General features: G+C 32.8%; 1 protein-coding gene across 1 annotated transcript in view; it reads right to left on the reverse strand.

Annotated features, from left to right (window-relative positions):
- hecw2b (HECT, C2 and WW domain containing E3 ubiquitin protein ligase 2b) overlaps positions 1–14584 on the reverse strand; it is a 71714-nt gene that overhangs the window by 15882 nt on the left and 41248 nt on the right. The window contains exons 6-16 of the mRNA XM_048197989.1: positions 13858–14027; positions 13237–13379; positions 12865–12965; positions 10845–11530; positions 9365–9680; positions 7950–8051; positions 7638–7788; positions 6173–6273; positions 5902–6026; positions 3345–3530; positions 1304–1438 (exon numbers count right to left, since the gene is read on the reverse strand). Coding sequence (XP_048053946.1) covers positions 1304–1438; positions 3345–3530; positions 5902–6026; positions 6173–6273; positions 7638–7788; positions 7950–8051; positions 9365–9680; positions 10845–11530; positions 12865–12965; positions 13237–13379; positions 13858–14027 — 2216 coding nt within the window. The remainder of the gene's footprint in view (positions 1–1303; positions 1439–3344; positions 3531–5901; positions 6027–6172; positions 6274–7637; positions 7789–7949; positions 8052–9364; positions 9681–10844; positions 11531–12864; positions 12966–13236; positions 13380–13857; positions 14028–14584) is intronic.

The following is a 14584-nucleotide window of genomic DNA, read 5'->3' on the forward strand; positions in this document are numbered from 1 at the left end:
AACAAAACAGGAAGTGACCACTATGTACCTCACATCCACAGGACGTCACACAAGAAAACACTAGTTTACTGCATAAATACCGTATGCAAATATTGCAGGGTTTCCATTTAATATTATATATATATATATATATATATATATATATATATATATATATATATATATATATATATATATATATATATATATATATATATATATATATAGTAAAAAAAAACACAAAAAAACAGATGATTAGACATATCTGTAACTGCAAATCAAATTACTTAGGCTTCAGTTGCTTTTGCATAATTCACCAGATATTTGCTCCCTAGCGAGTGGACTTTAAAGATGAAAGCTTCATTACGGGCCCTGTGACTAAAGATCTGACAGCTCTTTTGCTCAAGCTGAGTGGATTGTAAAACTTTCCCTGGCCTTTATTCCCTGGGTGTTTATATAAGCAGAGGGACTTTTTAATTAAGTGGGCTCATTTGCATTTTTATGTTATGAAAACACAGAGGATTTAAAGATTAGTGGAATAATATTTAGACACAATATGTTTACATGCATCCACATATGGCCCACTGACAAACGCACTCACACAAGAGACTGTGGGTGGACTGATGTGAAAATGACACCGCTGCATGCTGGGACACAGCGGAGGCCGATGCTGTGAAATTAATCAGCATATCTAAAGAGGCCTGAGAGGGCGATCTGTTCTCCACACGGCCACGATGTGACAGAAGATCAGATTCCCTAATGAGAAACCTGATGAGAATATTTTATAAGGAAAAACTAAAGATATTTTCATTAGAATATCTGATTACTGTCCCACACATGCTTAGCATGTTATTATTGGTTTAATAAAGGCTTATTATGCTTAAATCAAAAGTTATTATGCTGATACTCATCTAGTCTGCATTTATTTGATCAAACACACAGTAAAAACAGTAATATTGTTAAATGTTATCAATTTAAAATAACTATCTTTCTATTTGAATATATTTTAAAATGTAATCTATTCCTGTGATGGTAAAGCTGAATTTTAAGCATTCAATTTTAAGTCTTCAGTGTCACATGATCCTTCAGAAATCATTCTAATATGCTCATTTATATTTTTTTGTATTTTTTCCCTCTTTTTTTTTTTATTTATTTATTTATTTTTCCCTATTTTTCATATGCAAAAGTTTAAATCTAAAAAGGTTAGATTTCTGTTCAAATTCCCTTTGCAATGATGCTTGGTGCAAACCATGTGGGTGGAGCTTGAATTCTAATCTGAAGCGTCTGATTGGAGGAGGCCTCTTGTGGGCGTGTGAAGGCTCACCTCCCCTGCGCTGTGGCTGCGCTGGCGGCTGAGGTGCTGGCGGTGGGCGAGGAGGCTGCTGGGTCGGGCGCTCTGAAGTGGCAGTCGTGGGTCTATGAAGGTGGTGGCCCTGCAGTTATGGTCCACGAAGAAAGGCTGATGGGAAAAAATGATCATGTCAGCAAGTAGGCCGAAGGGTTTAAAAGCACAAATGTGAAGCTCATATTCATGTTAAAGCACTTGTGCCAGTAAAAACATTAACACATGAAATATTTACAGTAAGTGTTAAGGTTGTACTTTCAAAGTATGCTTTAAACATTCATTTGCAGCACCACCTGCTTTCCTGCTAAGCTTTCATTATAAGAATATTACTATGAAGCTCTTCCCGATACATCAAAATGATTTTATGTGGTAACTGACATCAAGCCACTGATGAATATAGTATGAATTCACTTATGGTATGACAATTATGCTGAAAATCATTCAAAATATGTCTAAGGAGCCAGAATATTAAATAATCAAATTGTGTAATACATTATAGAATTTTATAAATATATATATATACACACACACACACACACACACACACACACACACACGGAAGAGGATTAGGACCAAGCAATAATAAAAAAATAAAACCATCTCAAGATTAAAGTTGTCAAATTTTGAGAAAAAACTCATTAAATTACGAGAAAAAAGTAGAGATTAAAAAGTTGAGAATAAAGTCATTAAATTACAAGAAAAAAGTCGTTAAATTACGAGAACATATTCGTTAAATTATGAGAAAAATGTCATTAAATTTCGAGAAAAAAGTCGAGATAAAAAGTTGAGAATAAACTCATTAAATTACGAGAAAAAACTCGTTAAATTTCGAGAAAAAAGTCGAGATAAAAAGTTGAGAATAAACTCATAAAATTACGAGAAAAAAATCGTTAAATTTCAAGAAAAAAGTCGAGATAAAATGTTGAGAATAAACATAAAATTACGAGAAAAAACTCGTTAAATTTCAAGAAAAAAGTCGAGATAAAATGTTGAGAATAAACTCATTAAATTACGAGAAAAAACTCGTTAAATTTCGAGAAAAAGTTCGAGATAAAAAGTTGAGAATAAAGTCATTAAATTACAAGAAAAAAGTCGTTAAATTACGAGAACATATTCGTTAAATTATGAGAAAAATGTTATTAAATTTTGAGAAAAAAGTCAAGATAAAATGTTGAGAATAAACTCATTAAATTATGAGAATTATGAGACTTTATTCTCAACATTTTATCGACTTTTTTTCTCGAAATGTAACAACTTTTTTCTCATTTAACAACCTTTTTGTCATAATTTAACGACTTTATCGTAATTTAATTACTTTATTCTCAACATTTTATCTCGACTTTTTTCTCGAAATTTAACGAGTTTTTTCTCAAAAATTTAACAACTTTAATCTCGAGATGTTTTTATTTATTTATTATTGCTTGGCCCTAATCCTCTTCCGTATATATATGTAAGTACACAACTCAACAAAATATATAACATTGCTTTAGTGGTTTTTGAATATTTGAATATTTGAATATTCAATATTCATATTGTGCCTTTAGTGAGCATTTGCTATAAGAAACATTAAAAGTCTTAAAGGGATAGTTTTAAATATGGATATTTTTCTAACAAAAACCCATTGATTCAGAAGGCATTTATTAACCCACTGGAGTCGTATGGATTATTTTTATGATGGATGGATGCGCTTTTTTTAGCTTCAAAATCTCAGGTACCATTCACTCCCATTATAAAGCTTGGAAGAGCCAGGATATGTTTTTAATATAACTCTGATTGTGTTCGGCTGAAAGAAGAAAGTCATAGAATAGCTTGAGGGTGAGTAAATCATGGGATAATTTTCATTTTAGGGTGAACTAACCCTTCAATCATTCCAAACTTTGGAACATTATATTTAGATTATCATTTGTTTTTTAGGCTATATTTTATTTTATTTAGAAATTAAAAGCAAGGGGATATATACAGTCGACTAGCCACAGAGAGATTTATCCAGAATGTGAACACAGAAGAGATGGTTCCAGACCTTTCCCGTGTGGTCGTGTTTCATTTCCCAGCCTCGCGGAAGATCCAGCTGTTTGTTGGCGAACATGTTGAGGAAGGCAACCAGGTCTCGATTGTGCTGGTAGCGCTCGAAGTGGTGCGCGTCCCGTCGCACTTTACTGATCATGTGTTTTAGACATGTGTTACTTGTAAACATGCGGTAGGCACTCTGAGAAAGGAAAAGCAAACAGTCAAGAGTGTTTCATACTGGGTTTAAGTAATGCTAAATATGTAACAAAATTACTTGCACAACAGCACAAATGCTGCCAGATTTAAAAGAGTATCCCAACTATGACTGAAGCCACAAAAATTTGAGGGTTCATTAATTACATTTTAAAAGTACAGTTTATTAACAAAAACACAATTACACATTTGGCCTTAAAAAATTAAGACAACTTACTAACTTAGCGTGTGACTTTTAATTATAAACAATCCCGAAATACACCGGGACTCTTATTTTGAAATGTCTACACAATTGTGGGCTGATCCTTCAGATTCTTACAACCATCTAAAATATTTTATATAAAGGCCATAAAGTAGACATTGTAATAATTCATCAACTTGAATTCATCAGCAATCGCTTGGCATAAATCTGCGCTTTTCATTGATTGAGAATTTGAAGCAGTCTGAAGCGCTGTTGCGCGAGCCTATAGAACTCGCAACAGCGCACCTTGTGATTTTGCAACATGCAGCGCTCTTTGTGAAATATCCACAGCATCTCTGCAGCGCACGTGGGAATGCCAGCGCGAGTAAACAGTTCTGACGCACACGTAATGAGCAGGTATGAAACATGCAGAGCGAGGGGAGATTTTCCACTAGTTATTCGATCGCGGATGGTTTAATTATCTTGGGCGGATACAAAAGTAATAAAAGCATAAATGTGTCTCTATATGTACTTGGGTGGCCGTTAATATAGGGAGTGCAGAATTATTAGGCAAGTTGATTTTCTGATCATATTTTTTTCCCAAGCACATTTTACCAATTCCAATCCACATCAATCTTAATAACTACGCATAAATCTGCGCTTTTCATTGATTGAGAATCACTTTGAAGCAGTCTGAAGTGCTGTTGCGCGAGCCTATAGAACTCGCAACAGCGCCACCTTGTGATTTTGCAACATGCAGCGCTCTTTGTGAAATATCCACAGCATCTCTGCAGCGCACGTGGGAATGCCAGCGCGAGTAAACAGTTCTGACGCACACGTAACGAGCAGGTATGAAACATGCAGAGCGAGGGGAGATTTTCCACTAGTTATTCGATCACAGATGGTTTCATTATCTTGGGCGGATACAAAAGTAATAAAAGCATAAATGTGTCTCTATATGTACTTGGGTGGCCGTTAATATACCTGGGCGGCCCACTCAAGTAAAGTCTATGTATGGAAAGCACTGTGATGGAATAGGTTGGTTGTGTTGCCAGTCTTGTTTTTCACCGTCCGACAACATATTTTACAGATCGTTTTAATCTGCGCCTGGTCGCTATTTAAATAACCAAACCATTTCCATATAACTGAATTTTACTACCTTTTTTGTCGACAATTTCATCATTTTTGGATAATAACTCGAGGTTAGTTTCACTTTCGTTGCCGCTTCCACTCATTTTTGTCGTCCTTGTGGCGAGTTTGCTTTGCAATGTGCCGTAGGAAATTGACTTTGTTCTTTGACGTGAACGTTAAAAGCTGCACGCTGATTGGCTGTTGTCGCATATTTCTGCTGTATGATTGGCTCTTATATTAATCCATATTGAGTAAAAATGCCCAGTGCCTATCATCGTTATCGACATATATTTTATCACGATTCGATATGATATTGTTTATTGGCATGATCGTGAATTCAAGCACATTCAAGAGCAATGTTAAAAAAAACAGTGTTGTCAGTAATAATGGCAGGGCTTGACATGAACTTTTTTGCTCTCAAGCCACTGTGGCTAGTGTTTTTCCAAAGTTACTAGCCACTCAGCATTTTCACTGGCCACAATTTTGACATTGATACCATGGGGAAAACTGCCATATAGATATTTTTAATATCTCATATTTTGGCAGCAGGTATATTAGGCTGCTGTCACTTTAAGTCCTGATGCACGGATCCATTATACTGTTACACATGAGTTTTCTTTCTCAACTGTTTACATTCACTTAAAACATAACTGACTGTGTTTACATGAATACTCACCATTTTGACATTATTTTGTGTGTATTTGACTGTTTAAGATCAATAAGAAGCAAAAAAGAACTTAGTGCAATATGAGCAATCTCACACCGAAATTCAACCCCTGTAACATCAACAATTTTCATCCGGAGCAAATGAAGCGAGTGAGTGAAGGGAGACGAGTTAACTCGCTGTCGGAGAGATTAGAGAGAGAGAAAGAGCATCTGGTATCGTCTATCTATTCTGCGGAAACCCGCATTTGGCGGATATTAATATCAAGCCCTGAATAGCGTTGTTTTCGCAAGTTTATATACCGGTGTGAAAATTCCCTCACCGTGACATCCATACCTGTGGGTAAAAAAGAGTGAATAATTAATGTGTTTGGAGACTAACAGGGTTGGAATGCAGTACGGTGAAGAAATCTGGGCTGGTGAGAAACTTGGCGCTGGGGGACTGAAGCAGCAGAGACAACCGGGAGCGAGAGCTAGTGGGCCCAACCACACCGTCCCGACGGTACTCTGAAACAGAGGACAACTTACAGTGTGATATGTCTGCTGGGTTAAAACAAAAGATCTTTTTTTCTCCCTCTATTCTATTTTTCCTTGTATAGTACCTAAATAACAGACTCATATACAAGCAGTGCATTTCTATAGTGAGAGAGTACCAGGTATGGAGTGATGCAGCAGGTCAGTGTCGTCTGTAGGCATCTCTGCAGCCTGTTCGTCTGTCCTCTCATTGGTTATTGTCCTCCGAATACTCTGATACCTGAACAAAACACAGAAATACTTACATTTATTGGCATATTTACCATGTAATAATTTTGTACAAGGATAAGTGTACTTTATCCTTCATAAGTATAATGTAATATTATTATTACAAATAAATTATAATTGTTATTTGCTAATTGTTAAATTAGTTGGTGCTACTCTGCACAGATTTAAATAAATAAAAATGTAAAATAATAAATAATTTTAAGTAATCATAAATGTTATTTTTAAAACATTTTTATATAAAAACTTATTAAAAATAACATTTATGATTACTTAATATTACTTTTTATTTTATTTATATTTCCCGATATATATATATATATATATATATATATATATATATATATATATATATATATATATATATATATATATATATATATATATATATATATATATATATATATATATATATACACACACACTTAATAAATACTAAAATATATATTAAAATATTAATATAATTGGTATATAATATCATTAATAAATAATTTAATATTAAAATATTATGCATCAGAACTGTTTTCAACACTGATTATACCTTATAACATTAATACACACACATATATTTTACATTATTTATTTTTACATATATATATATATATATATATATATATATATATATATATATATATATGAATATATAAAATATTCATATAATATTAAAATATTAAGCAAATGTTTTCAACAGTGATTATAAGAAATGTTTCTTGAGCTCAAAAATATTAATATTAATTAAATGTATTATTAATTTAATTTAATTCAAAAGATGAAGAATGAAAATAAATTAAATTATTAATAATTTATTTTCTTTGCTAATATTATTTGTTTACTTGATTTGCACTTACTGTTTTACTTTTAATTTGTGCAATACCTGTGAATTAAACATTTTTTATTCCACAAATACTTACTGCAAGCCATTAAACTGTATTTTGCATTATTTTTTAGTTATGAAGGGAATATTCAACATATGTGATGCCACAAAACTTAAAAAGCATTCGATTTCTACTGACATTTTGTGCTTGACAAACTGTTAATTTTAGATGCTGCACATGTCTATGGCACAAATGCTTTTGCCTACGAAATGCATGCCAATAATGCAATAAATGATGCTGAGGGAGAGAAAGCATGATAATGGAAGAATAGATCAGGTTGCTGTGGTGACATTTTTAACGAGTTGTTTTTCCCATACGAGAGAGGATTAACAAATGGCATTTCAGACTCTGATAAATCCCACGATATTAGAACTTAAGGTCACCATGCGCTCAAAACTCTCCTGCTATCAGAACTCACTCTAATCACAGCTGATTTCATGCCAACTTGATAGATATCTGCTCGTGTGAATATTGTGCGTCTGACCTTCGGTTAAGCTGCTCCATCTGTTGAATAGAGTTGGATCTCTGTAGGATCTGAGGTGCAGCCGGAGCAGTGGGCCGCTGCCAGGTGGTGGTTCTGTTCACATGATCCACATAGAAAATCCTGCCGTGGCTGTCAATACGAGCTTCCCAGTCTACAACATACACATTACAACGACCATGGGCTTTTTTTCATGGACTAAGAAAAGCTTTGTGTTATGCCTGTTACAATGTATGCAAATATAGGACAGACCATCAATTAATTTAGGACAGTGGTTAGGTGAACCTTAAAATACATAACAAAATATTCTCTCACTTGGCGGAAGAGGCTCGTCCACTCTCTGATAGCGGCTGATGTCGTGACGCACTGAGGGAAGAGAACGCACTGGCTGATGGCCGTTCACTTGAGCACAGGCTCCTTCAAAAGGGCAAAATGAGTAAAATGTTGTGTTGTGAATATAAATAAATTATGTAAACATCAATACACTATACACAAATTATTCATAAAGTCCTCTATTACTCAAGTAGATTTACTCTGTAAAGCCATACAGCAATTTAATTCATTTTATTTAATTGAATAGAATTATTATATTTTAATAATACTTAATATGTTTTAATAAAATATATTTAATAATTATTTTTAGTTGATGCAATATTTTTTTCACATTATACATTTCATATTTTTGTTATTCGTGTTGTTGTTATACTACTTTTATATGAATATTATTAATATTATTTTTAAGATTATTATTCATGTTCTTAACATTTTTTAACATTTTTTATAATAAAGTATTATTAGAATAATAATTTTATATATTGTAATATATTATTTTTTTATATTATTATCAACAATAAATAAATCTAATATAGTGTGTTATATTTTTAAAATGATAAATATTATTTGTTATATTATTATTCATGTTCTTAATATTTATATAATGTCATACTTGAATACTAACATCATAAATTACTGTTTTTATTTAGTTTAATTATTTTTTCATTCCTCCTCTATTAAGTCTTTTATTACTCAAGTAGATTTTGTAAAGCCATACAGGAATTTAATTAATTCTATTTAATTTAATAGAATTAATTATATTTTAATAATAATGTTTTAATTAAACCTTTAATTATTATTTTAATTGATGCAATATATTTATTTTTCATATTATATCATATTATATATTTCATATTTTTATTGTTTTATGTATTTATTTTATTATTATTTTATTATTTTATTTAATATCATCAATATTATTATTCATGTGCTTAATATTTATAAAATATTATATTTTAATAATAACAAAGAAAAATAATTTGATATATTGTAATATATTTATTTTTTCTATTATTATCAACAATAAATAAATCATATGTTGTATGTTATATTTTTTAAAATGATAAATATTATTTGTAATATTATTATTCATGTTCTTAATATTTATATAATATTATACTTGAATACTAACATCATTTGTAATAAAATAAATTACAGTTTTTATTAAGTTTAATTATATATTATATATATATATATATATATATATATATATATATATATATGTTTTTTTATATAATATTAAAAAATATATATACATATATATATATATACACAATACATATATATATATGATGTGAACTGATGTGAAATCTGAAGGAAGTTTGATCACAGCTCTCTCATAAAAGTCTCCTAATGCTGATTTACTTCATAAATATCATGCATCATCACACAGTTACCTGTCTCTCCATCTGTTAGTGTGGCAGCCTGTGCTGCGTCAGCTGCCCCTCTCGCTTCATTGGTTAATTCCATCGCTTCAGCCTGTGATGCATTCCCTGATGCTTGCAGACTCTGCCTCCTCTGCCAGATTTCAGCATCTTCTTCCTCCTCATTGGCTGCCTCACTGGAGTTCCCCTGCTCTGGCTGTTTAGCTGCTGTGGCTCCGCCCCCATCACCAGCTGCATTACTGCCAGATGTTGAGGGCTCTGTGACCGCAGCAGCCTCTGTTGATCCTTCATCCCTAGTGACTGCCTTGGATGCAACTCCTTCCTCATCCTGTGAGAAATTAATTAGGAAAAATTATACAAAGGAAGGACTACATAATACAAATTTGTGCAAATTATTTATAATAACTTATTACTATCATTATTTTATTATGCATACAATTATGATAGTAATAAAAAAAATTATAGTAATAAAATTAAATCATAAAATGTTATGTATAATATGGTTTAATTAACAATAGCTGACAATGACGATATATATATATATATATATATATATATATATATATATATATATATATATATATATATATATAAATAAAATGATATATTTTTAAAATAATATTATTTGTAATAATATTATTCATGTTTTTAGTATTTATATAATATACTTTAATATAATAAATTATTGTTTTATAATAACAATACAAATTTGTGCAAATTATTTATATTAACTTATTGCTATCATTATTATCATTATATTTATTATCCATAAAATTGAGATTATCATAAAATGTTATTCATAATATGGTTTAATTAACTGTAGCTGACAATGACAATTATATATACATATGCTTAAAATAAAAACAAAAAAAATATTATTAGAAATATATATTACTAGAAATAATATTAATAAAAACATTAATATTTTTTACATTCTTAAGAGAAGTTTAATGGGTAACAATTTGTGCAAATTATTTATATTAACTTATTACTATCATTATCATCATTATTATTATGCATAAAATTATACGTCTATTTATATATATATATTTGTTAACATTAATTTTAACATTTATTAATGTTAACATTTATGTATTAACTAACATGAACTAACTGAGCAATACATTTGTTACGGTATTTATTAATCTTTGTTAACATTAGTTAATAAAAATCCAGTTGTTCATTGTTTGTTCATGTCAGTTCACAGTGCATTAACTAATGTTAACAAATGCAACTTTTGATTTTAATAATGTATTAGTCAATGCTGAAATTAACATAAACAAAGATTAATAAATGCTGTAGAAGTGCAGTTCATTATTATTTAATGTTAACTAATATAGTTAACTAATGTTAACTAATAAACCTTATTGTAAAATGTTACCATTTATTGTTTACAATAAATTAAATAAAGTTTAAATGAAATGTAACTATATATAACTGTAAAACCTACATGCAAACTGGGCTAATACAAAATACGCCAAATCCTACAGACCTGTATTTTGAAAACGGGCTGGTGAGAGCTTCTGGTGTTTTGTGTTGAGTCTCCAGAGGCAGCAGCTCCTTCTTGGCCGCCCTCAGCGCCTCCATTTTGGCTCTTTGTGGATCCACTGCTTGACCCTGATGCCGTGGCTTCAGTATCTGTGGTGCTGCTTGCAGCTTCCGACTCAAGCCTCTCCCTCGCTTTCACTGGACCCTCTCCTTTGTCCTGTTCAGAAGAGGTATGTCCATCAGGCTGCGGAGTGCCATTGGTCAAAGCCGTTTCCCGGGAGGCGTGTCCTTCCTCGTCTTCATCAGAGTCTATATGTAGCATAGCATTGAGCCGCGTGTCAGTGGGGAAACTTGAGCGCAGTTTAGGTGAGGCGGCCCCTAGCGGTCTGTCTCCGGGGCCCTTAGGGGCCTCAATGGCATCCAGGTAGTCATTAAGCGAGGCCTGGCGATGAGTATGGCCCGGGGTTACTTCGGCCGAATCTGGTGGTCCGTCTCTCAAGAGCCGATCCTCATCAGGATCCATCATGCACTCCTCAGTCCTAAAAGCGTCACCGTGCAGGGACCCTTCGGAGCCAGTGGGTGAGGGGCCCCTGGCCATGCGGGAGGAAGGATGCAAAACATCTTCGTCATCTGATGGGCTCCCAGGGTCTCCGTTCATAGAGGAGGCTCCCAGCAGAGACCCCATTGCATCTACAAAATAATATGACACTGAATATTTGATCTTGATGATGGGGACCCACTAAACAAAATGTTCTAAGAAATGTTTCCTCTTATTGATTCCTTTGTGTGCATTTTAATATGACTTTAAACCATTCAAGCGCAAGAAGACCCGCACACTGTTTTCTATGCTGTGCACACATCCAAAACGTGCACACAGAAAGCCGCCTCTCATACTGAATAGTACTGAATTGAGTTCTCTTCTGCGTCTTTTTGCACTTGAACGGACAAATACACACAGAAAATATGTCAAAATATCCTCGCAAACACAGTCAGTTATGTCTTAAGTGAACGTAAACAGTTGACAAAGAAAATGCACGTGTAACAGTATATTGAATCAGTGCAGCTCTTAAAGTGACAGCAGCCTAATATTCTATAATAATGTTAATAAAACAACAAAAGACAAAGAGACAATTCACTCACTGTTCTTGACTGACTAACTTTTGTAACTATATTTGTATATTTTATTTATAAAGTGCAGTGTTATTTTACATTTGATTAGTTTCTGTACCTGAATACCTGAAAATCATAAAACACTTTATTTCAATCGTATCTTTGTTCAGTTGTATTTATTTGTGCGATTGCTAATTTTTTAATTTGGTCTTTATTCTTTTCTCAGAATTGTGAAATGTAAGCTCATAATTATGAGAAATAAAGTCAATTGCAAATTATAAATTAACAAATGAGCGTTATAAACTCACAATTGTGAGATATAAACGTGCAATTCTGACTTTTTTCTCGCAAATCAATTTATATCTCATAATTCTGACTTTTTAACTTGCAACTTGTTTTAAAGTCAGAATTGCAAGATATAAACAATTCTGAGAAAAGAAATAAGAAATGCGAGTTTATATCTCGCAATTCTGACTTTATATGTTGCAATTCTGACTTTATAACACAATTCTGACTTTATTACTTGCAATTGCAAGGTTATATCACCAAATTCTGAAAACAGAAGTCAAAATTGCGGGATAGAAAGTCGCAATTGTACTTTTTTTTTATTCAGTGGTGGAAACAAGCTTCCATAGTTTGTGCCATGGTAGCACAAAAGTTGCTTGTGTAAGTGTTCTTTAGCCTGTTGATTTGTGTTCATGGTATTCAGATACAATTAAATGTTTTGCAATAAATGTGAATGATATCTAAGTTTTTTTTCTTCACCTTTAACCTTTTATCGAAATTATGAATCGATAAGAATTGGAATTGTTAAAATTCGAATGCTACCCAACCCTACTTGGTGAGCAGAAATCTTAATCTTAATAACCTTTGAATGGTAGTTTATGTATTAATAAACACACTGTAATTGGTACCTTCATGTCCGTTGGAGGTGATCTCCACCCTGAAGTGAAGCTGTCCGCTCACATGTTCTGTCGGCAGACGACGGCAAAGCGTGAAGCTCACATGTTGATCACTTTTACCAAAAACAGTCACACAGAAAACAATTATTGTTATTTCAATAAAAGCAATTTGTAATAAAGTTATGCATATAAAGTGCATGTAATCTTGTAATGCAGCACATTTCCGCTTTTATTTTTACAATAGTTACCTCCTGAATAATTACACAACTTATGTCTACATAAACATCAGTGGACAGAAATGAACTGAAAAGCATTTGACTCTGTTGTTAATGGAAGCTCATATATAATAGATCCTCTCAGGTATATTTAACAGTGAATACTGACCCCGCTGTATGTCTCTCCAGCAGTCTCTGCACCGGCATTGTCAGCTGACCTAAAAAGCGTTTGATGATCGGGCGACTTTTTGCAAATTTGTCCTTGACCTCAATTTCCAAAACGTCCGTCATCAGTGCAACAAAAGTGTACTTCTGCAGGGGAAAAAGAATAGAAGTATTAAAATTCAGATTTGCAGTTATGTTTCTGTGCTGAGGAAGCAAAATAATATATATATCATATATGGTAACAAAACTTTACTCTTTACTTAAAGGGGATCTATTATGCCCCTTTTTACAGAATGTAATATCTCTTAAGTCTCAGGTGTCCCCAGAATGTGTCTGTGAAGTTTCAGCTCAAAATACCCCACAGATCATTTATTATACCATGTTGCATTTTTGAGTGTAAGGAGAAACATGCTGGTTTTGTGCATGTGTCTTTAAATGCAAATGAGCTGCTGCTCCCCGCCCTGCTTTCCAGAAGAGGGCGGAGCCTGTACAACTTGTGCTTCTGCTTCTCTTACTACTCTCACAGCTACTGACAAGCAGGAACGTTACCCTGCAACATCCAGAGGTTATGTGCTGAAGAAGTGAACATAAACTCATTAACTGCCCCAGTCCGAATATGAATTACCTCTCCGTGCCACACAGGGTTAGTGGTGTTAGATATGATGGAGGTTCGTCTCTCTTGGCCGTGGTGGGTGAATGTAGGGAAGCCGTGCCTCTTGCCTGGTTGGATACTCATCTTCAGATAGGGGTCCGGATTAAAAAACATGCCCTTCTTCAGACCCTGAGCCCTGATATCTGCAATATATAAATACACAAATTTAAGCTAGCAGCATAAACATATCAATCTATCTATCTATCTATCTATCTATCTATCTATCTATCTATCTATCTATCTATCTATCTATCTATCTATCTATCTATCTATCTATCTATATCTATCTATCTATCTATCTATCTATCTATCTATCTATCTATCTATCTATCTATCTATCTATCTATGTGCACTAGCAGCTTATTACCACAAGAGGGCACATACATAGCAGAGTTTTAATTAAGAAGACAACACATTGATTTATTTATGAGATTGTATATTTGGGTTAGGATGAGACATTTGAAATCATTGTAAATTAGTCTGCAATATCAAAATCATGAAAGGGATTCTGTCATCATTTACTCACCCTCATGTCATTCCAAACCTGTATGACTTTCTTTCTTCTTTGGAAATTAAAAGAAGATATGTTGGTAATCAAACAGTTTCGGTTCCCATTGACTTCCACTGTATGGGCAAAAAATACAATGGAAATCAATGGGAACCAAAACTGTTTGGTTATTAACATTCTTCAAAACATCTT

The sequence above is a fragment of the Megalobrama amblycephala genome, linkage group LG7 (assembly GCF_018812025.1).
Source record: "Megalobrama amblycephala isolate DHTTF-2021 linkage group LG7, ASM1881202v1, whole genome shotgun sequence".
Taxonomy (NCBI): domain Eukaryota; kingdom Metazoa; phylum Chordata; class Actinopteri; order Cypriniformes; family Xenocyprididae; genus Megalobrama; species Megalobrama amblycephala.